Genomic DNA, 23,824 nt, shown 5'->3' with positions numbered 1-23,824 from the left:
TGCAAAACAACCCCAGTTGTATTTGCATTATTTCTGAATGTTACTTTTAAAGGGCAAACCATTAAAAAGTGAACATAGTTTGCAGGAGTTCAGGAAAGATATTCAAAATATTCATTCGAAGTTCCTGAAGCAGGTCATTTAAATCTTGAAGAGTTTACGTAACCATATTTGGAATATACGCTATTTCTTTTTGGGAATGTTTAAGTCCACAGAATTCATTTTCTTTATTTTTAGAAGTACTGTAAGACTGTTGACTTCATGGGGTTCCCCATTGATGAGTAAAATCGTCTGGTGTTAGACAGAGCAAAATACTCTGGCTTTAGACAGAGTAAAATACTAAGTATGGCCGGTTTAGGGGTGAAAGCGTTAATTAAAGTGCGATCATTACTTTGACTTTCTTTTTCCTCATTTGAACCAAAACAAAGTGATTAATCATCACCTCCACCATTGCTATACAACTGCTTTGGCTTTTGGAACAAAGTATCAAAGTTGAAGCTGGTGGCTCAAGGAGTAAACTTTGCAAAAAAGTTAGGTTAAAAATATTTTTATGGTGTTTGAGTATTATTGTAGAACAAATTTGCATAGTATCATAAAAGTCATTAAATCAATGAGAATCCCAACATAAGGATGCATTTTCCTCAGGAGGGGTCTTTTTTTAAACAAAAAACAACCCTTAAAGGTAAAAGAATCTTGTTTTATGTATGTAGGCTAAGGAAATCTGACCCCTTAGAGGAACCAGTTCTAAATTGACAAATGACTGGTATTTTATAATTCATAAGTAAAAGCTATTTGCTCGCTTACCAAATTGTTCTACAGTTCCATTCATTTTTCAGATTGATAGCCTTAAATGTACTGCAGCAACTCTGCCAGCTGTTTGGTCTCAGTATCATAAGCAGTACAAATCTACAAATTTTTCTCCAAAAAGGAAGAACAAGAACAACAGTCATTCTCGGCAGGGAATCCCCCTTGGGGTAGTTTGTTCACTTCACCATCAGTGTTTAACACTATCCAGGGACTAAAGCAAGGACGGAATTAGATTACAGCTTAAATAAATTTGACCACTTTTTTTACTTCGTACACTTTAGTGCATTCAACTTTAGTTTATTCATCCTTTGACATGGTAGGAATGATTACTATTATTTACAGCAATTGCTAAAAATTCATAATTTGCATCAAATGTTGAAATATTTTTTACATACGAGTCTTAAGTATATATGAGTCGATGGGTTAGAGCAGTTACCCTAACCCATAAAATGAAAGCTAAAATTTCAGAGAGTGCTTAGGCCTAATCACTGAAACGAGGGCTTAGGCTTGATCAATAAATTATTGCTATAATGACTGTGAGTCTCATTGACTCATTGACTAATTGACTCATAAATTATGGGCCCTTTACATATGGAAAGGTAACAGGAGTTATTTCTGTGAAGTCTTATCCAGAAAACTGCGACCTGGGACTATGCCCCTTTCAAATGTAGCTTTGTATGCTTTTGCTCAATGTTTTTGAACGATTATTACAGAAATATGAAGTTATGGTTTCTTTAAAGTTAAATCTAATGCAAGGGGATTAAAATTATTGAAGCAGCTGTGTTGCAACCAGAGTCCGCAAAGAGAGGTTAAATAATTTGTTGTACTGGAAGTACTTAGTAGGCCAGCGTGAAATTTGTGAAAAGTTTTGGAGGGTGGCACTGAATGATCACCTTCAACAAGTTTTCTAAACTTTGAAGATACCTAATTTTATATCCTCCTGCTGTTTTATTGCTGGAAGATAAAATCAATTCCTGATTAAGTATTTTTTGTTGTCACATTAACCCACTACAATGTGGTGAAAGCGTATTATTAGCTGTAGTAATATTTTGTTACAGTAAAATTCTCCCTGCTAGTAAGCTGGACTTCTGAATCAAATTCTCAACTTAGAATATTGTTGTTTTGGCTATTCAGAGTTAACCTAATCTATGTTTATTTCTATAATTTGGAGGAAAGCAAACAATTGGCATTTTGCTTGGAACAACTATAACAAAATATAATTGCAACTAAAAGGTTTTCCTTCTAGTGTACCCAATATGAGGTGCTATGACATGTTAAGTATGATTTTGGTTATTATTACTGCTAAATTCACTTTAAAATTTATTTTTCAATGACTGAAATACATTTCTAAATTTTCCCCTCGGTCTTAATAAATTTCCCTCAATGGACCACTTGAATGGCAATTTTAACAACTTACTTTTGAAAAACAATGCGAAAATCTTAACATTTTCTGTTAGATGCGGGCCCCCGCGGAAACCGTGTGTAAATATTTAGTTGGAAGAGAAACCATTTGGAAATTTAGTGGTATCTTTTTTGTTCCACTTTTTAAAAGATAAACGCATGAAATTGAAATCAAGATCGTAATCCATTAGCTGGTAAGCTCCACAAACGAATTTTCACTCGAACACTAGCCACTGACAAGCAACCGAGACTCGCGTTGACCTTAAAATTTTTAAAGAAATTTTCCTTGTAGCACTGTTGGCTTAAAAGAGAATCTCACTGGCATAGAAACGCAATATGCAGTCAAACATTCGTCCGTTTTACTGGTCTGAAAAAGGGTCTTTTTTTTGTCGACGGAGATCTAATAAACACCGAATGGCAGCCATGTTTGAATTTAGGTATTGAAGTCACATGACAAGGCCTCGAACAATCAGACATTTTTCGCCAGTGAATACGAGTACGAATTTTCCATACTGAGCATGCGCATAAGGTTTGGAGGCCGACATTTTTCGAAGTGCACGTGCTTAGAACGGAAAACTCATCCTCGTCTTCCGATCTAAAGGTCCCTAATATTGTTAAACCGAGAACTTGCATTTTCACACACCAGATACATTATCATGTATTTAGTATAACACTGTTTCATATCTCCCCATTAACTGTGTGTACTGGGTAATGTTCGCAGGTACATACTAGGTATTCATCTAAAATTAAATTTTATCGAGCAGTCAGGACCAACACTGGCAAACTTACTTTTGCATGTACACCTTCAAAATTATGGGAAACTGTTCCTAGTAATTTGAAAAGGCTCTCTACCAATAGCTTTAAGAAGCAGTATAAAAGTTATCTACTTCAATATCAGTCATAGCTTGTACTTGTCTGAACTATATAAATAATGAACAATTTGGGTAGTTTATACATGTACTACTGTATAAATTATTTCAAAATATAAATGAGTATCCTAACTTGTAATAAATCTATGTTTCTTCGTATGTGCATTACTTGAACCTTGTAAATTGTTGCCTGCTTTCTTTAAATTCCTTGTTATCTCCTCGTCCTTTCTTTCAATTGCTCATAAGCAGCAGCCAACTCGAAAACTATGCTTCTTTGGCTGCTGCACACATATTGTCAACTACTGTCACTTAGATACATAACATCAATTTTTTTTTGGTGTTAATAAAGTGATTTCATTACTTTTAACTAACCTTCAAGTTGGCTTTCCTTTCGTTTTCCTTTCTGTGCATTTGCCTGCTCAACTTTCACGTTGCTAGTACCTAAAGAAAAACATTTCATGAACGTCAACCACAACTTTAAGAGAATTCTCTAGCACGGCGGTGTGGTCACATTGTCTCCAAAACCTGACCACATAAGAGCAGACAGTTGTTTAGACCCCAATCACAAAAATTGGAATACATTTCATCAGAAACACCAGGAGCAAACATCAATGTTTTTCTCCTGTTTTCAAGGTAGATACATCAATTTTATAATTTGGAGTTTGCAGCTTTTAAAGCCAACAAAGCAAATCATCCTTCGATTTTCACCATAACTACTTTTGATTAATAAAAAGGTTTGATGACTTCGGTAAAAATACAAATAAGGGAAAAGCCTAGATAGTAGAGGTCAGGGTACTTCAGGTACTACTCTATTGTGGAGTACAATTTTCCATTGATGACGTTTACCTTGGTTACAGTTCGGCCAATCCTTGAAAACATCAGGGCAGAGCATCTTTGCAACAACAGACGCTGCCATGGTGCTTGCAAAGGACATCCACTCACTACTTGATGGATGGGTTTGATGAACAAAACTTGCCACACCTTTTACTACCACCCACTCAACCTCTTCATCATAGGCTGCAGCAAAAACACCTGAAGGTAAGGACGAAGGGAATTAATATCAGAGCTTCAAGGTTTTAGGGAAAGGGCTTCAAGAAACACTCTGTTGCTTCATATCTCCTAGTCAAACCTTGGAACAGCAGCTTCAAGTTCATCAGACGAGATCAAGGACACCAAATTTATACTTTCTGCAGGGTTTTACCGTTTGTACACTTTTTCAGAGCAAAAATTTAAGGACTTTTCAAGGACTTTCAAGGGCCAAAGTCTGAAACTTCAAGAACCTCCTTTTTTATTTACATCAAAGAATTTACCCATGGAAATAGTCTGACAGTACAATGCTTGCTCATTTTCCATAACATACATCCATGAAAATAATGCAAAGGCACTGGTAACCATTGTCGACCCCACAGCTCATTGTGTTTGTACAACATGACTTGAGAGGCTGATTACTTTTAATGAAGTTTTCAAAGATTCAAAATTGCGGGCCAGTAAAAATTCAAGGACTTTCAAGGACCAGGAATGAAGAGCAGAGATTTTCAAGGACTTTCAACGCCTTGAAAATGTACTCTCAAAATTCAAGGGTTTTCAAGGGTTTCAAGATGCGTACGAACCCTGTCTCTGGCTTTGATTTCTTTTAAAGATTAATGTAACAATAATATTAATGTGCACTTAACAGCCATTTTATTCTCCTCCCATGTAAATGTAAACTTCCAGGGTTTTAGAAATACTCCTCAAAGTGACAATTTCTTCCATTCTATCAACACAATCATCTCTTGATTACCCATACAAAGTATTAAGAATGGAATCTTCAACCTTGGAGATAACACATTTCAATGGAAGCTATCTGATTATGCACTAACATAATTTTTGTTGCCAGTCTTCTATGCAACTTCATTTTCATGGAAAGAACATCCAACAAATACATACAGTAGCTTAGCTTAATGTGTCATTGAAAAAAAAAACAGGGAGGGGGGGGGGGGGTGTAAAAGAATTTAATAATTTTAGGATTCTTCGTGAATTTATCTTAATACAAATTAGTTAAGGGTTTATTTCCATTTATTGTTAAAACTATTACCTTCCCCTTCTGTCTCAACAGCAATTGCTTCTGGATGTTGTTTTTGAAGACCAGCCACTTTACACCACTCTGCCTGGCTTAAAATATCACCATCACAGTGTACTTTAACTTCCAATTCATCTGTATTTTTCAAAGGAGCATCCCACCCAAAGGGGGCATCCCTAACAAGATCACCGAGTTTTGGACTCATGGGAATTTTGAATCCAGCTGGTGTTGTCAACTTGGCAGATACAATTACATCTCCTAGTTTGACTTTATCTGAGCTTAAACCGCTGCAAGTTCCCACCAAAAATACAGCCTTTGGCTTCAAGACTCTGACTACATTTTTTACTGCTGTTGAAGATCCCCCTGGGACTTCAGAACCTTTAGAACATCTCTTTAATGCAACCTTAAGCTGCTCTCGATTACTAGCATTCCCAATGTATCCAAAATATCCAACCAACTTCTATGTTGTAACTTTTGAAAGGTTGCCCCAGAAATGAGAAACAACTTGACAACCCACAAGCCTCCGCTGCCAGTAGCAAAATATCAATCGGCAGATCAGCACTTCGCCAGGATCTTGTGACAGCTCGAAGATCTCTCTCTTTTAATGGCTTGACACTGAGCTGTGGAGGCATGCCATAACAGTCTTCTGGGACAGGCAAACAAGGTTTGCCTTTCTTTTTACCTAAGATTTTACATGTAAATAACAAAGCAAAATTATTTATCATCTATTAGATTCTATAGTTGCTACGAAAAAAAAATAAAATAAGTGACAACACATTCCTGCTAAGAATTAAGATCTAATATTCAAGTACATTGTAATTACATAGGTAACATTTGACAGCTTTCACTTCAAAATTTAGCAATGGCACTGTTGCATACTGCAGTGGCTGTTCAGCAAAATTAATTTGTTTTGCTTCATGTACAAGTGTCATTTTCTATGTGCATGATATATGTTCAATAAAACATTAGATTAAGAGAAGCAGGAAACACTGACTGCTGGATGAGAGTTCTATATGCTGTCATTATGCAGGTTTAGGTTTTGGTTTCTCAAATAATTATTTCAAATAGTTCAGTTTATTGTTTTAAGGATTTTATTCTTTTGACTGTTTTTTATCAACTGTCTAAAAAGGGATTTACCACTTCCTTGTGGTTGGTTGAAAAATAGGGGTTGGGATTTTGAGGGGTGGAGAGAGGAGGGAGGGACAGTTACCCTGGTAAGTGGGCTGTCTCCTTTTCCACATCTCCCTTCCCTTTCAGTACTTCCTCCTCTTCCACATATACCTCAGTCTTCATCTGCTTCCCTTAATACCTTTACTTAACGAGTGCCCTTACTACATTTATCCAATCACAGAGAATACAATATTATTAATGCTGTAAAATCAGAGGTGCCTTTCTTGATTAGAACACCTTAATTAAATGCCCTTACGATAACCACTAGCTAATCACAAGTTTCTTTCACTCATATTCTTCAAAATTAATAGTTCAGATGACGAACAGTGGTTTCATGACTATTAAATGGTTTGAAAAATACCACCCAGTTTAAAAGTAGATTGCTTTCACTGGCATGCCACAAATTAATCAACTCAAAGCTATACAATGGAAAAGGCCAAGAACATGGAACGTGTTAGAAGAACAATACATAAACAACCTCACCAAGTCTGAGGTCTGTGTGGTACATTTTTTCTGAGTTACTTGCTGAAGCACGTCTGTGACCAAACGTTATAAAGTTTTGTACAGAGCCATGTTGGTGTACCACTGTGGTTCACTATCATGGTGGCCAGAAATCAACAAAAACGTCTGGACTTCACATTTCCAATTGATAGCGCTTACATGTACTTCTCAGTTGTGAGATGGAGATCAAAACCAAGACCTGTTAACCACTCCCACTACCTAAACTACATCTCCAAAAGGACAAAAAATTTCTTCTGATCAAAGAGCCTCTCACAATATTTGTGTTTACTTGAACCATTATGATACCTTCCTCCATGTTGACCTTTACACCATCATCATCATGTTTACACTGCTTTGAAAGATTCTCTTAATGATCATCATCTTGTCAAATCTTTTGATGATCATCATGTTGTCAAAACGAGCTTCACGTAATATTATCTCAAAGCCACCATTCAAGCATCCATGACATGTCTTGTCGGTTTCCCTAAATTTCAAGAGGTGAAGAAAGGGTAATAGAACTTGGTACCTCATGATTAGTTCTCAAGCTCATTGATAATTCATAATCATGTTATTATCCAATCAGAATGCCCCATTTTGGTCAGGTGCATGTATCTTGATACCCAATGAAACAAGAGATCATGAAATGCCCAAGTTAGTTCCAAAACTGATCAAAACACTTCAATTGAAATGAAACTTTGTGCTAATAAACCTTCCAGAAAAAACACAAATAACAATAACCACCCATGCACAATTTTCCTTAAATTTCGAGATCTTGAACATAAAACTTGATTGCAGTACTTTTTATTGTTAGCGTCCACACCACAAAAATGAATTTGGACACCCAATAGATCAGCGACAGAGCATCCATTTCAGCAATATATTATCTGCACTCAAGGGTTGAACCTTGTGTAATTTGTATTCTTTAAAAAGTCCACTGCAATCTAAAACGGGCAGTTGTATCTCTCTTAACCCCAGCCATTTGGCAAAAATGTTCACAGCCCAATTATTTTTATATTTAGTTGCAACTGGAACGGCCTTGTTAATCGTACAGTATCACTTTCTTGGGCTGACGACTTTGGTAGGCGTAGATGGCATGATTCTGACTAACTCTCCATCACCCCTTATTATGCAAATTAAATCAAAAGTTCTACGTTTTAAATTCTCCCAAATATTGAATATTTATTTCCTTTACAAATTACTATCACTTGTCCGATAAAACAGAAGATCATCACATTACACTCACAGCTTGCAAAAAAAGGTTGAGAAGTCATGTCAATAACTTGTGCACTGTGTTCCATCAGGGGTTCCAAACACTTCGAAACATCTGTTTCTCAGTGTTTGGAATCCCTGATGAAACACTCACATTTGTTTTTGACATATTACATGTACATCTACATTGTAACCTTCCCACAACAATGATCTTCCATAATATTAATCAGCACAAACTTGCTGTTTAAATTTCAGATACTTCATGTCAGTTCTTTATTATGATTACATGCATACACTTCATACAGGACATGTAGTTTGTCTTGCACTGGCCCATCTCTTAGATAGCGTGATAGCTGACATAGTAAAGCAGTATGCAACGAAATTGCATGTTTGGCTGTTTTTAGGCTTTCACTGCAATTTTTTTGGACAAGTTTTCCTTATAGAAAATCAATCACCTTAACTCTGCTGTTCAATACACAATATTTAACACACTATTTTTCTCTATCATCCATTCACTTAATACAAGATGCAATATGAACTCCCACCTAGCCAGCTCACAAAGGACTTGATAGCTCAAAGCAATGCAATCACCCTGTCATGGCTTCAAATTATATTCTAGACTGAGCCACAGATGAAACTAAGTCCGACTGCGAACCAGAGCCGAAATCCATGTTGTGGGCCCCCAGCAGCGTACAGGTTTTGAATAAGCCCCACGATTGGTCTGTTAAGAAAAACAATTGTTCGACAACGCTGGTAATAGCCAATCAGGTTAAAAGGAAATTTGAAACGCACTTCTCTGCTTGTTTGTTGGGTCTGTTGGGGATCCAGAACAAGGATCTCGGGGCAGCTTTGCAGATGTTACTACCTGGTGTTAGATTACGTCTGCGACCCAAGCTAATCACATTCAAGCCAGGATTTTTTCAGGCTTTTTCCACAACTGCTTAACTCTTTTTCCTTTAGGTTGCTTAAGTCACTACATTGATCTCTCTAACGAAAATCATCTCAACTCACAGTTCACACTATATTTTAAGCCAAATCTTAGTGTTAGTAAAGTTTTGGGTTGCTTCACCTATGGTGAAACAGCGACCTGCAACCCTAACCTGCAACCTTCAACCTGCAGTTTACACCCTCCATATACAGTGCAGGCCGCAGGAATAGCAGCACTTGCACGCGCATAAAATGCAAGCAATATGGCGGATTCACATGCAAAATACACAGGCAAAACACGACTGTAAATATTTACACAAGCCTTACATGCACCTCAATTACACGCAAATTGAATGTAATTCCGAAAAGCAACGCATCTTTTGTCATTCATACAGGCAAACTGTGTGTATTTTTGCCGCAAAAGAGTACACAAATTAAGTGTGCGTTTGATTAAGGTGTACTGATTTATCTTAAAATTTGGATTTTTCGCACTTCCAATTGAACAAAATTCAAAAACGGATTTCGCTACGGATTTCGGTAATTGAAAAATTATGTCGAGAAACTTCAATTAATAACTTCAGCGGCAAAACCAGTTTCCGATTTTGATTTATAGATAAATAAAGTATTCAACTAAAGGAAATGCACCCTAAAATACCAGTAAAGACAGTTATTTTTATAGTTCGATAGCTTTCTCAAACATTGACAAACAACTAGTTTTGTTAACAAGAAACAGAATGTATTACATTGTCTTCTCAGCCGCAAACTTGACCCACAGAAAAAAATGAAGGGGGTAGTTTCTAAAGAAACTGTGGTGCTGCATCGGTGGGGAAGTAGTATACAAAAATTTTTGGTTTCATCAATGGAGTTGATAATGTTAACTGGCCACTGTACAGAGATTCTAAAAGCTGACGTTTCAAGTGTTAGCCCTTCGTCAAGGGCTAACGCTTGCAACGTCAGCTTTTAGAATCTCTGTACAGTGCCCAATTTACATTATCAACTCCGTTGATAAAATCAAACATTTTTGTACACCACAGAAAAAAAGACCCAAACCTTTGATACAGTTGTAGGTCTATAGTTGTCATGAAAACTCTCAGATACTCAGAAACTAGATAAAATTATAGCACAATGGCAACCGTCTGCAAATTCAAGATCGCATTTCTCATAAGCAGCGGCCAAATTTCATGACCTTCATTAGAAGCACAAAGGACTGTTATCACAAACAAATTTATTTTGTGGTTTGAGTAAAAAATTATATTATGGCTTCAAAATCACTGCAAGAAGTGATAATTCTTCTTCCAGTAACAATAAGGCATGGCATGGCTTTATCCCTTTTTGTCACAGCTGGTTTACTGTATACATTTTAGTCACTGGGTTTTCAGGTAAACAATGCTGTATTTTTGAATTTGAAATAAAAGGACCCTAATCCTAGGTACACGCAAAAACTGAGGCTGGCACAAAAGTCAGACCAGATCAATGTAAAAATATAAGGTCTTGAGAAATTACCCTAGCCCTAATCTTTAAGCTAACCTTGGAGAAATTGGGGCAAACGTTGAATAGTTTTTACTTACAAAACCATTTTTTGCTCAATCTGAGGCGAGCGATCCGCGTTGATCCAGTCTGACTTTTGTTCCTGCCAAAACTATGTCCCTCTTTACCATTTCAATCCTGAGAGTCAGACTTAATTAATACTGTATTAATACTCATTAAAGCCCGTGTGTACTAGTAATTATTAATCTACATGTATGTAAAAATTTTACAAAAATTTAATTTAAAAATGTAAAAGCTCTGTGCTTTGAGTCATATGAACTTTAAAAGATCACTTAACCCTTTCACTCCCAAGAGTGCCACTTATAGATTTTACTCTGTCTAACACCAGACGATTTTACTCGTCAATGGGGAACCCCACGGGTGTGAAAGGGTTAACAACAGCTATATTCACTCAAAAACTATGTCCCCATTAAAAGATAAAATGTCTTTTGCTTCTCTGACAATTGGAGGCAACACATTCCACAGTTTGCTGACCAAAAAAGTAAATGATCGATGCATACACTCCAAATTGAATGAGGGAAGTTTGACCCTTGTGCTGAGCCCATGTAAATTATACATGACAGTACGTAACTATCGAAAAATGTACAGCTGTACTGATATATTGTGCTCCGTCGTCATACAAGCACTTGTAGAGCATAACTATTGACTAAAATTGCCTAAGACTTCATCGTTAGTTAGCTATTTTTAGGGAGCTTGTCTGCCATTTTACATGTACACTGTACTCATCAATGGGGGCTGCTCCAGGGATGAATGAATGAAAACAGCATCTCTAAGGTATAGAACAATTTCCACAATTGGTCAAAGAGTTAAGTTCTTCAGGAAAGGTGATATATGCTCATACTTTGCCATACCAGAGAGTATTTGTGCAGCAAATTCTGAACCAGTACTTAGCAGTTTTGCGACATTGCCTTAACTACCGGTAGTACCTGACAATACAGATGAGCAATAAAACAGTTTGGAAAACAAACTAGGCTATTTATAACCATTAAAAGACTAGTTTGATCAAATACATCATGAATCCTGTTTATCATGTTTATTTTATCAGAGGTTAAAATGCTGGTGTGTTCATTGAATGAAAGATGACTATCAAGCACGACTCCCAAATCCTTAACTGTTCCACAACTGTAAGCTGTTTTTATACAAATATGATGGATGGTATGACATTTTAATTGTTTAAGAATTTGTGAAGATCCAAAGACACAGAATCTTGTTTTGCCAGGGTTGATAAGCAGACATTCCAACCCCTTTTGAAGGAAAATAGGGAGTATTTTCTGATGCCCAAAGCGCAAGCCTGTAGGGGGGTCTGGGGGTATCCCTCCAAGAAATTTTGCAAATTTAGTTTCTCTCAAGTGGCATTTCCTGCATTTTGACACCATTTTTGTCGTATTCTAAAGTCTTTATTCTTACCAATGCTTGTCGGCCATTTTTGGAGCTGCTAAATGGAGTACGACTCCTGGCCTTATGAGTCTGCACAACATGGAGTGTTCAATGGAAACACCGTGCGAGACATAATAGGAAAAGGAAGTGTAATATGAACGTTTTACACTCAGATTGCAGAAAAAAAAACTTAATGATAAATTGGGAGAACCTGATAAAAATTGGGAGAGCGGGAGGCAACACATCAAATCGGGAGACGCCTGATCAAATTGGGAGGGTTGGATTGTCAGGATAAGAAGCCAATTTGTACAGCACCAGGAGGCAAGGTGCATCTGGTCACTCTTGAGGTCTTCCATGACACTGCCTAGTATGTTCTTGTTACAAAAAGACACATATAGCTTTGAATCATCCACACAGGACTCAACTTAGCAGTGAGCACAAACAGGTAGTAGCTCATTGACATAAAGATTGAATAAAAGTGTGCCAAGTATGGAGCCCTGTGGAATGCGATGCTTGATCACCAGAAAATCAGACAATGAACTATTGATAAGTGTATGTTGAGAGCGGGAGGCAACACATCAAATCGGGAGACGCCTGATCAAATTGGGAGGGTTGGATTGTCAGGATAAGAAGCCAATTTGTACAGCACCAGGAGGCAAGGTGCATCTGGTCACTCTTGAGGTCTTCCATGACACTGCCTAGTATGTTCTTGTTACAAAAAGACACATATAGCTTTGAATCATCCACACAGGACTCAACTTAGCAGTGAGCACAAACAGGTAGTAGCTCATTGACATAAAGATTGAATAAAAGTGTGCCAAGTATGGAGCCCTGTGGAATGCGATGCTTGATCACCAGAAAATCAGACAATGAACTATTGATAAGTGTATGTTGTACTCTTCCAGTCTAGTAACTAGCAAACCGTTTGAGCGTATTGTCAGAGATGCCTACATAACAAAGTTTCTTCAATGTTTCATGATGTATGTATGCTGACAAATGCATTGCTAAGGTCTAAAAACAGGGCAGTAGTAACCTTGCATTCATCTCTGGCCTTGTACAGTTGGATTGTAAATACTACTAATAACATTTCTGTTGATTATAGCCTCTTATTTTCACTTTGGTGGACTAAAGCTAGTTCCTTTAAGTCATTGTGGGATTATGTACCAGGCTTTTAAAATTTAGCAGACTTAGAACTTGTGTGTGCTGAGATGACCACTTTTTGTAACAAGGAAGCGCTGTTTTGCTTGACTTACTGGCCAGATCCCAACAATAATCCAGGCTCCTGGTTGGAGAAATTGAATTTTTTTCTTGATCATGCTTCAGAAAGTTGCGATAATATGGTAGTACGAGGTGACCTAAATTTGGCGAAAATTTCTTGGGACTCACTAGAAGACACTTGAGGCACAAAAGAGGTGGCGTTCTTAGAAATTCTTAACGACCATTTAACACTATTAAACTTTATTCCCACCCGTCAAGATAGAGTGTTACAGTCACGAATGTGCCGGACCGTGTTTGCGTGCGTGAGGTGCTCAGTCCAAAAGAACTGTGAAAATAATTGTTTCATTTTAATGTGTGTTCAAAATGAATTTGTCACTGATTGTAGCCTATCACCTTTCCCACGGGCGCATTACACCTTGAAACATCTATAGTTGCAAATAAATCGAAGCTTTTACGAAGAAGGGCACTTTTTAATCTGCAAGACATGTTTTGATATACCTCATATCTTAGCGACTTACAACACGATTTAAAAAAACACTGTCTAAATTTATAACAACTACAGAAGCATGAATCTCACTTGGCAAAATCCTACTCAGCCACGATAACCTTAAACAATTTGAGCTTTGCTTCCGTCCACGGTCATTTCGTTTGTTTCAGCTGATGCATGGAATTTTAATTGGCTCATAAGTCCTATTGCTGATCCACAGACTTTTGGACATCTATCACAAGGATAGCATCCAGGAGCTGATGTTCGCTCCTTGCGGCAGCGACGACGTTCTTTAGCGTTCTTCTATTCGGCACTCCTCAAACTCCTCAAACAAACAACAGCCTTGATCATTGCCCTCCACTTAGTTTTATCCCTGGCAACGGTTTCAAAGTCTGATATGCTGCATTTGGCCATTGAGTTCTTCAGTTCATCCTTAAAACGCTTCTTGGGAGTGCCGAGTGGGTGTGTGCCATCAGACAGTTTGCTGTACAACTGAGCATGTGGTAGTCTCTCCTCAACCATCCATACAACATCAAGTAGACCTCAATTCCACGCATATGGCAGTGAGACAGCACTTTGGTGTTAGGTATGCGATCCTGCCAAGATAAACCATATCTTGGCACATATGGAAAGCATCCAGTTGTTTTACAAGCCGTTGATACACTGTACATGTTTCAGTGCCATAAAGCAGTAGTTAAAACACCCGCTTGATAGACAGAAACTTTTATTGCATGCATGGCCAAAAGTCGTGATTTCAGAGTAGACGGAGCAAATTATATTGTTTGATAGTGCACCACCCAAGTAACAGAATTTGGTAACAGCTTTCAAATTATCCAACCCGATCGTAACTGGTTCTTTGTAGCAGGCACCCAGCTTAGGCTGTAAAAGCACTTCGGTTTTCTTTGTGGGCATCAAGAGGCCATACCATGTGGTACCAATAGCCTTATGAAAGCAGTCCTCTGCGTAGAGCAGTTCTCTGACCAGCATGTGATGAACTTTAGGGTTTGCTTTCAGTTGGTGGGAGTTAAAATATGCCGCCATCGTATTGCACATTCAAGCTGACACCTTTATCACAATCATGAAAGGCATCTTAGATTACAGCGGTGACGAAAATGATAAAAAGCAACGGAGCAAAGACACAACATTGCTTGACACCATTGTCCACACTGAAAGGGGCAGTTTCTAGCCCATCCTATTTGTATTTTGTATTTTTTGCAATGTATTTCCTCCATTTACTTCAAAATACATCAATTTATTATTCAACATGTCAAGCACAAGATAAACAGAGAAGGGCAAAATATACACGTAGGTTAACTAATAACACTCCCTTTAAATTATAAATTATATTTCTATTTAGGATAAAAGAGAGAAAATTTACAAGAGGAGAAATGAGAAAAAACACTCAAGCAGCTAGTACACATACATGTAAGATGTACATGTAAGAGTAAATATGGGAGTGATCAACACTGAGCAAGATAATGCCAAGAGAGTGCCTTTTTAAATAATTGTCTCATTGGCTTTTCACGAATAGATCTAGGGATATCATTCCAATAATAACATCCAATAATTACTGGACAAAATTTCCTCATATTTATTCTAAAGGAACAAGGGCTTAGATGTTGAGAGGATGCACCTCTAGTGTCATAATTATGTTTCTCAGATACAAAGAACAGAGTAAAATTTGAGGGTTTTTTAGCTATAATGTGATCATGAATAAATTAGTAGACCGGTATTCAACTAAACAATGTCGGGAAGCTTAATTAGACCAAGGTTTACATAGTGGGGGGTAATATGATCACGAAGTGGTGCATTGTTGATAATTCTAACAGCTTTGTTTTCAACTAACAAATAGCCCATTTCCGAAATGCTGCATTCCTCAGTTTCAAAGCGAGTCCTGGTGCACAACCATTTAAATGGAAATGAGTTGCCGCATATTCTTTAATGCAAATCAAACTCATTTCCCTTACAATAGTTGAGCAACGAGACTCACTTCGAAACTGAGACAAACGGCAACTTGGAAATGGCCCATTGTGATAATGGCGCTTTGTAGTTATTAACCACAGTACACAACCGTAGGTTAAGAATGAATAAACAAGTGCAAAATAAATACTTTTCAAGGATAGCGTAGTTACATGTCGTTTACGGTTACACTTTTACTGATTTTACTACTACCGTATTTATTCAGTTATAAGCCGAGCGATTTTTACTCAAATCCACACTCAATTTGGGCAAATTTAAGCCACAGAAGGGGTCTCGGCTCATAGCCGAGTATTTTTGATAACTAAAGTCTTCTCAGCAAATTGAAGCAGCAACAAATGAACAAGTCTTCACTTATATACAAGCCAAACTAAATTACTCTACACTTATTGTTTTCACCAGCCAACATCTTTCTCAGATCTTTGTGGCTAAAGAAAACAAACAAATCGATAGTTTGTGTTCTAAATGACCTACTTAGTTGATTCAAACTGGAAAATGAGAGTCAGATTGAAGTTGAGCTATTATAAAATGTTTTATTGATGCGCCTTGAATCCCTGTTTTATTTTGATAACCATTATTCGCACTGTCCTTGCTTAAAAAATAATTGGTATAACTTTAGCAATCTTCAAGCTATCTGGAAACACTCCAAATTTAATAGACAGATTTATGATATGAGTCAGTGGCCTAAATATTTCAAACGCACCAGGCCCCAGTTGTTCAAACAATGGATAGCCCTATCCACCGGATAAATCACTATCCACTGGATAACTCAATCGGTTTTGCTAGTGTTTATCTGCTGGATAGTGATTTATCCGGTGGATAGTTCTATCCATCGTTTGAACAACTGGAGCCAGATAATTATAATAAGGGGTGAACCTTATCACGCCCAAAAGATTTCTTAGTATCAATAGCATCGAATAGTAAGAATACCTCAATTTCATTTACTTCTGTAAACTGAAACATCGTTTTTTCCTATTCATATACTGTATTTACCTGTATATAAGTCAATCCCATGTATAAGTCGACCCCCATTTTTGATGGCAAAAAACGCAATTTCTTAATTTCTCTGTTAAATGTTCATGGGACACTAATCTTGTATTCTTCGATTTCTGGAAATATGGATACACAAAAAAATCAGGACCTCAAGCGCTTAATACAAAATGTAGTTTTGTTGTTCAGCAACTGTTGTATTATGCGGGCATTTTGTCCTTGAAATTCGAAAAAGTTCTCCGGAAATCGAACATGTAAACCTCAAACTCACCTGTTTCGTTGTTCAACTTTAAAGGGGTTTAGAGGATAAGCACAATGCAACATCACAGAAGCAGGAGGCAATCTTTGAAAATAACTTGCGAACGATGCGAAAATGTGCAAGGTTTAATTGGTCCTTGACTTATAATTTCTCAAATGACAAACAAAACAAAACTCATAAACCAAACAATACGAAGTTTGCAAAAGTATTTAAATCTGCCAGGTTTGTATAAAGAATAAAAACATTCATTACCAACCAGCATTTTCACGCAACACGAGTGACGACGATGCTTGCACACAAACATGAGGTATTGCGCCAGGTTACTAAACCGTTGAATGATCGTGTTTTATTCGAAGAAACAGAAATGACTTTTAGAGCTTTCCGCCTTTGGAAAACGAAAATTTCCAGTGTCTATTTCATATTTGCGCTTGTGAGTATCTTCAACATTTAGAGTTGGACAAGTCCTTTTTCATTTCAACTGGAATTGCTTACATTCATTTTGAAGTCTTTTGTCATTCATTTTGAAGTCTTTTAAGTCGGCTTTTGTCCACTGCATTCGTTATGCCCAAGACAACGTTAACATTATGTTGATTTTGAATAAATTACTTAGCTGGAACTTGGCTCAAAATCTCTGATCCGTGTATAAGTCGAGGGAGATTTTTGGAGCTTCTTTTGAGGCCATAAAAGGTCGACTTATACATAGTTAAATATGATACATGTACATGTAGGTAGAAAATCTTCAATTCACTTTTGGCAATGTGGATGCAAGTTCAAGAGGAATATTACAGAAATACTTGTTGATTGCATTTGAGATTGAGGCTGGCTGTTGGAAGTTTGCCCACCCTCAACAACACTTGCTGTCATGCCATCATTAAAAGATTGAATGATGTTTATAAGCTTTACACAGGGCTTCTGATAGGATGCGGAAAAAAATTAAAGATTATGCGGAAATTTTTGGCCACATTTTGTGGAGATTTAAACATTTATAGAACTAATAATTAGGCCCGTCCAATGTATTTACATGCTTATGGTAAATCAGGACTAGAAATTGCGACCAATACAGTCGCTTTTTCCCTTTGCGATTAAGATATCTGGCCGAGTCGCCAATTTGCGACCAGCATTCACCATTAAAGTAAAGGGATTGGTAATCGGCATTTTGCCGAAACTTTTGCTAAAAGAAATAAAGCGATAAAAAAATATTTTGTTTCTTGTCATGAATTTTGTTTCAATTTGGAGATATGGAGCAAAATTGTGATGTGGTTGAACCACGATCCATTCCCTTCCATTCACCATTTTCAGCGGTTTTTTACACATACGTATTGCGGGCTCTTTGTTTTGTACAACTTCATCGCAGTGATTGTCCCTACTTTACCAGAGTTACAAAATAATACAATTTAACTTGCTACTATAACTTGCAGCTAAATTTTCATACCTTTTTTAAAAATTTCGAGCCTAGGGTATGTTATGAAAACGGTTTAACTAGAGTCTAGGCTCATTCCCGAAAAATGAGTGGAAACTGCTTACGAACTTTCATCTTGCGAACGAAATGGCGTGTTTTCTTCAATGTTCAGGAAAATAAGCGTTTCAAAATAGTCAATCTCTTTGGCTTTTGTGTTTGTAAGGGTGGTAAGCAGCTGCTTTATCACTAATATCAGGCATTTCTTCAGTTTTATGCGGAAAATATCGTAATTATGCAGAGGATGCGGATTTTAGGGAATTATGCGGATCCGCATCGCCGCATCCTGTCAGATGTTTACAGGAAAACCTACTCACTGAAGGAGTTTCCAAAGTCCTGCATAACTCACCGAGTCGAAGGCCTTTGTTAGGTCAACAAACACTATTTAAAGGTCTTGTTGCTGCTCTCTGCATTTCTCTTGCACTTGACGTGCAGCAAAAAGCATACATGTACATGTATCAACTGTACCACAGTTCCCCCTGTATCTGCACTGGCTTTCAGGATTCACCTCATCTGCAAAGACAGAGGCACATCTGACTATTACATGTGCTAAGATCTTGCCAGCAATACGTAGTAGGGAATGCCACGATGATTGTTACAATTGGCATGCTCACCCTTCCCCTTGTACAGATGAATGATTTTTGCATGTTTAAAATCTTTCTAAAATAAAAATAAATGCTTTATACAACATGCATCTTGCATCTATGGGCATGAGATTTTTAAAGTGAGATACAACAGAAACCTGATTCCTAATTTTCAAACACAATTTTGATACATACATGTATGTGTGAAAAATCAAGTCTCTATCAAACAGTCACTCCAAGTAGACCAATGCTGTCATAACTTGATATTGAAAAGCCATTTACCGTAAACTTGAAATTATGGGCTGAAGAACCTAAAATCATGGCCTGATACTTCCTCGCATTAATTAACAGTCATATACCATTATTTGTAAACCATTTATCCGCAATTCTGAGATCTTTCTGTAACCTTGCTTCCAAAATCACTGGATCCTTACTATGAAAACCACCGACCTGTGGAACAGGGCCCAAATTACCGAGTCACTGCTCCGCCCACTTTCATTAAACATTTTGATGAAATTCCTTTCCCACAGGCTTAAGGTGTATTGGAACAACTGCAACAATGGAAAAATATTTTTTAAAATTTTCCTACGGAGAAACCTGTGGTGAAATCTCTCTCTTTTCCAACATTGTCTTGGATAATCTTCATTCTCAAGTCTTCTCTGAGTTCTACAATTATAGAGCCTGCCACATGTGCTCAGTTCTGCCAATACCTCTTAAGAATTTGAACTATTTACAAGCGATGGTGGGCGACAGAGACAGGTAATGCACCTATCAATGGTTTGCCCCAGGATGGGGGGGGCAGGCAACCTACGGGAATTAGACTTCCTTAAATGCACAGGGGTGGGGATTTTGACATTCACAACGGTCCCCAGGATGGGAAATTTGACTCGACCGCCATCTTGAAAAGTTGAGAGGACCTGGGAATGAGTAATTGAGCGAGTTTCCCGTGTCAAAGGATGGCGGAACAAAAGGTAAGGAGTATTGCGTTCTTTTTTTAAGCAAAAATGTTTTCTTTTATGCCCATCAGTGCTCTATCTATAAATTTCTAATAAGTTAAACATAAGGTATTTTTCCTTCAGCTTTGAGAAGAAATATTCGTAGAAAAGCTGATTTACAACAAAATTTATAACTTCCTACGCCTTCACTAGATGCCGCCCTACCACAAATTTTCGATGTATTCTCTGTGTCTATAGATTTGCTATTATACTCCCACTGTCAAATTAAATGAAATTCTGGTTAATTCTGGACCTCAGTTACAAACCTCAGTTGGATGAAAGCGGAATACGACCTATTCCAAATGAATCTAAAAGACCAGTAGTTCTATAATAATCTTACCTTTTGATACTTTCTATGTTAATTTTTAATCATTCTACACTATAATTTTTGTCTACAAGAAATACAATTAAGATTGCTTTGAGAGGATCCTGTTTAATTGTTTTTGTTCAAATCAGTGTTGTGATATGCCTTCTTCACTTGGGGAAATTTGCAAACTTGGTGGGGACCATTTGCCAACAAGTACAATTACTCTGAAGGAGTCTGGCAATAAACTTGTTCTGAGTGCCTATCATTTTTTTAACTTAATAATTTTGCAAGGTGTGTGGTCCCCAGGGGTGGGAATTTTACTCATTATGGAGACCCAAGGGTGGGGAAATTGACATTTGAAACCCTGAAAATGTCAAAATTCCCGTGGGTTGCCCGTCCCCCCCCCCCCCCCATCCTGGGGCAAACCATTGTAAGGTGCATAAATTCCCGCTAATTCCACAGATCAATGATTTCCGTAGTATCTGAATCATATAGCTGGATATTATTGGTACATGCATTCACTGATACTTTCCTCACAACATAAATAAATCATTTTAAAAAATAATAAAACAAAGTGGGTCTAAAACTGACCCCTGTGGGACACAACTCAAGATAGATTTCCAAGTTACAAACAAGTAGCTTTGCCGCGCCATGGCGATCATGGCAAACATTGGCGTCGTTATAACATTGAACTTTTGAATAAGAGAATTTTCCATGGCGGAAAAACGTCGTTATGTAACGCCCCGATGTCAATGATATCAAACATATTCAAAGCGTCACTCACGACAAAGGAATCGACAAGATTACACGTTTAGAAAGAACTACCGCAGTGACTACTGCGACCATGCAAAAACCTCCATAACTCAGATCACGACAAAAACCTCCATAACTCAGATCACGTACCAAGGGCGCCATTCGCCAAAATCCTACTCCTTTACAGACTTGGCAAAAAATCCTCTGTATGAAAACGACACATGCTGGACAACGTGCAAAAAGGATGCTCACGATTGACAAAATGGTTCTTCAGTCCGTTGCCTCGAGTTCCCACGCAGAGACCCACGGGATTACTGTCTGCGGGGGAGGCTGCATGGAGACTGGAACTACTAGAAAGATCCGTTGTCACTTCCTAACCGGAGTGGGGATATGTGTTCCTTCACCAGTCTCCCGTGTAGCACGTTTTATGTTTTCCACACTCCTCTTTGGAGGGAATACGCACATGTGAAAAAAAAAAGATTCCCTTTCTGTAGTAATACAATAATTATGCCTTATGGTCAACCCAATGAAATCAATGGAGACTTTATTTTTAACACGAATTCGAAAGTTCAAGGATTAGAAAACTCCAGCTTTTTGAAGGCAAACATGTGTTTGTGTTCCCACATGCACCATGGAAACACATACCACAAGTGATGGATATATGTGCCATATCGCTAACAATAGGCCACATTCAAAAATACCGTAATACCTTTTGTTTGCCCCCCCAAACTTTGCATAAGTATTCTTTCCAGTTTCTCTTGGGACAAACAAAAACAATGCTTGCGGGCTACGGGTGTAATTGTTAATCAACACTATACGCCGTTAAAATCGAAATTTCAACATCCCCCTCCCGGGTAAAGCCCTGACATTTGACTATCTTCTGAGCAAGGGGAGTGGGGAATTTGACCTTTGCCTGCGTGGGGTGGGGAAAATTGAACCGGAAGTGTCAGGATTTTTTTTTTCGGACTGCAAAGTCGCTAACAGCTCAACCTCGTCCCCAGAGCGCTTTTCCCTGGCTTTGGGTAGGGAAAAGCGCTCTGGAGACGAGGTTGGCTAACAGCTGTTAGACACGTGTTTGTAAGAGATGGAAGAGTTTGAAGGAAGAGATTATTTACATATTAGGGAGCTTAAGCAAGCGCGTTTTAAGACGCGGACGGCAACCGGAAGTGTTCTGTTTTCCCTTTTACCTTGTCTTTTACATTGCTAAGTATCCAGTTTGTTCATTAGAGATGATTAGTATAAAAATGTGGGAGACACCACTGTCCTGGCACGCGAAAATGTTCTCTTCCGGTTGCCGTCCGCGTTTCAAAAACGCGCGTGCTTAAGCTCCCAATTGACTGAATGGACCGGACGAGAAAATATTTGGCCCGAGGTCATGGCGTACGGATGCGCTCGGTCCGTACGCTATGACCGAGGGCCAAATATTTTCCCGTCCGGCCCGACCTAAACTCAGTCAATAAGCATTTTATCACTCCCATGATGGGCTCTTTGCACTATTTATGAGCACTCAGAAGATGAAATGAGGACAAAATCAAAAACAAATATCTGCACAAAATATGTATCAAATATGTTTTTTGCATTTGCTTTTATGGCTATTTGCTTTTAAAAGCGACGAAATCCCCTAGTAGGGCCGTACGGCTTTTTCCGCCCTTGGGGACCGTTCCACTTTCGGGTGTCACAATTCCCTTTGTATCTCAAGAACTGAGAGGATTTTAGTCGTCAACTTCACAGTCATTTTTCTATTTGTTACTTTGAAAACCTTTTGAAAGATCGGCTTTCAAAAACAAGCGGTTGACAGTTTCACAAATGGCTTTTCGGGAATGCGTACAGCCCTCATACGGGGATTTTCCCAATAGTTTTGCAATGAAAGCGCGCGCGGGGCCGTACGGGCCTCAGGATAATATGCATTTGTGGGCGATTGACTTACGAAAAAGATCTTTTAAAAGTTGTCTTCGAAGGAATTTTGGCTGCGTAATTCTTCTTTGTCATACTATAGAGTGAATACAATATGGTACGTTTTCACACCCCTATTTCATTGTTAAAGCTCTGAAAGCTGTCCATTTCTTTTGGAGGTTATCAACCGACACTGAACAATTTAAAATATATGCAGTCGTAAACGCTCTAGGCTCTGTTGTTGATAAGTATACTGTTCCCTCGTTAAACAACCTTTGCCGTGTTTTGGAGTTAGAGCTAGCAGCTTATGCTTGCTTATTGACATTGTCCGACTTAATTAATTCAATTTTCAAGTCGCTTTTAATAGTTTCAAGATATGAAGGGTAACGAAACATGTGTTAGCATGTTTATGCACAAGCTGCAGGAGCCGGCGACAATTGTTCTGTAGTTGGGTATGACAGACAAATCCGATGATTGGGTAGGGCATTTGAACACCATTTTGGCCCGGGGAGGGGGAAGGTGGGGGGGGGGGGGAGGAATTTGAACGATCCAATCTTCAAAAGTTAAAATGCCCGGGCTTTTCTCTGGGGGGGGGGGGGGGATGAAGTTTCGAGTTGATCGGCGCATTATACCCTGATCTGGTAGGAAACTCGGATTGAATGCGTCAATATTTTGAAAGTCTGAAAAGTTTGAGCTCTTCATTTAGGGGAATCTTTAAGGATTGTTGCTTTCAAAGGAGTATTTGTTTTTGATGTCTGATATTACACTGTTTACCAAGTTACCGAGTTACCAAGGCAAAAGGCTTGGGATGAAGAGAAAGTTGAATTTCTTGGACTTGTCAGGCCAATTCGTCAAGGTTTTCACATACAGAATCAATGCACTGTTGTTTTGTTTTGTTTTTGTTTTTTCCAACAAAAACAAAGGAGAACTTAAATAAAGATATCTTTGTGGCATTCTTTGGGGTATCAACATGGCAGCGGTGACGTCACGTAAAAACCAAAAATACGTCAAACTGAGCTTAATTAAGTGATGGCAGAGTA

General features: G+C 38.1%; 1 protein-coding gene across 1 annotated transcript in view; it reads right to left on the bottom strand.

Annotated features, from left to right (window-relative positions):
• LOC138059102 (NLR family CARD domain-containing protein 3-like) overlaps nucleotides 1–21,213 on the bottom strand; it is an 82,790-nt gene extending 61,577 nt beyond the window's left edge. The window contains exons 1-6 of the mRNA XM_068904621.1: nucleotides 21,042–21,213; nucleotides 18,602–18,765; nucleotides 7,111–7,288; nucleotides 5,149–5,815; nucleotides 3,921–4,106; nucleotides 3,447–3,515 (exon numbers count right to left, since the gene is read on the bottom strand). Of these exons, the coding sequence (XP_068760722.1) occupies nucleotides 3,447–3,515; nucleotides 3,921–4,106; nucleotides 5,149–5,338 (445 nt within the window). The 5' untranslated portion in view covers nucleotides 5,339–5,815; nucleotides 7,111–7,288; nucleotides 18,602–18,765; nucleotides 21,042–21,213. The remainder of the gene's footprint in view (nucleotides 1–3,446; nucleotides 3,516–3,920; nucleotides 4,107–5,148; nucleotides 5,816–7,110; nucleotides 7,289–18,601; nucleotides 18,766–21,041) is intronic.
• Between the last annotated feature and the right edge of the window lie 2,611 nt (nucleotides 21,214–23,824).

The sequence above is a fragment of the Montipora capricornis genome, chromosome 8, assembly GCF_036669925.1.
Source record: "Montipora capricornis isolate CH-2021 chromosome 8, ASM3666992v2, whole genome shotgun sequence".
NCBI lineage: Eukaryota > Metazoa > Cnidaria > Anthozoa > Scleractinia > Acroporidae > Montipora > Montipora capricornis.
Note: the sequence above shows the minus strand (reverse complement) of the source record. Positions and strands in the feature narration are given on the sequence as shown.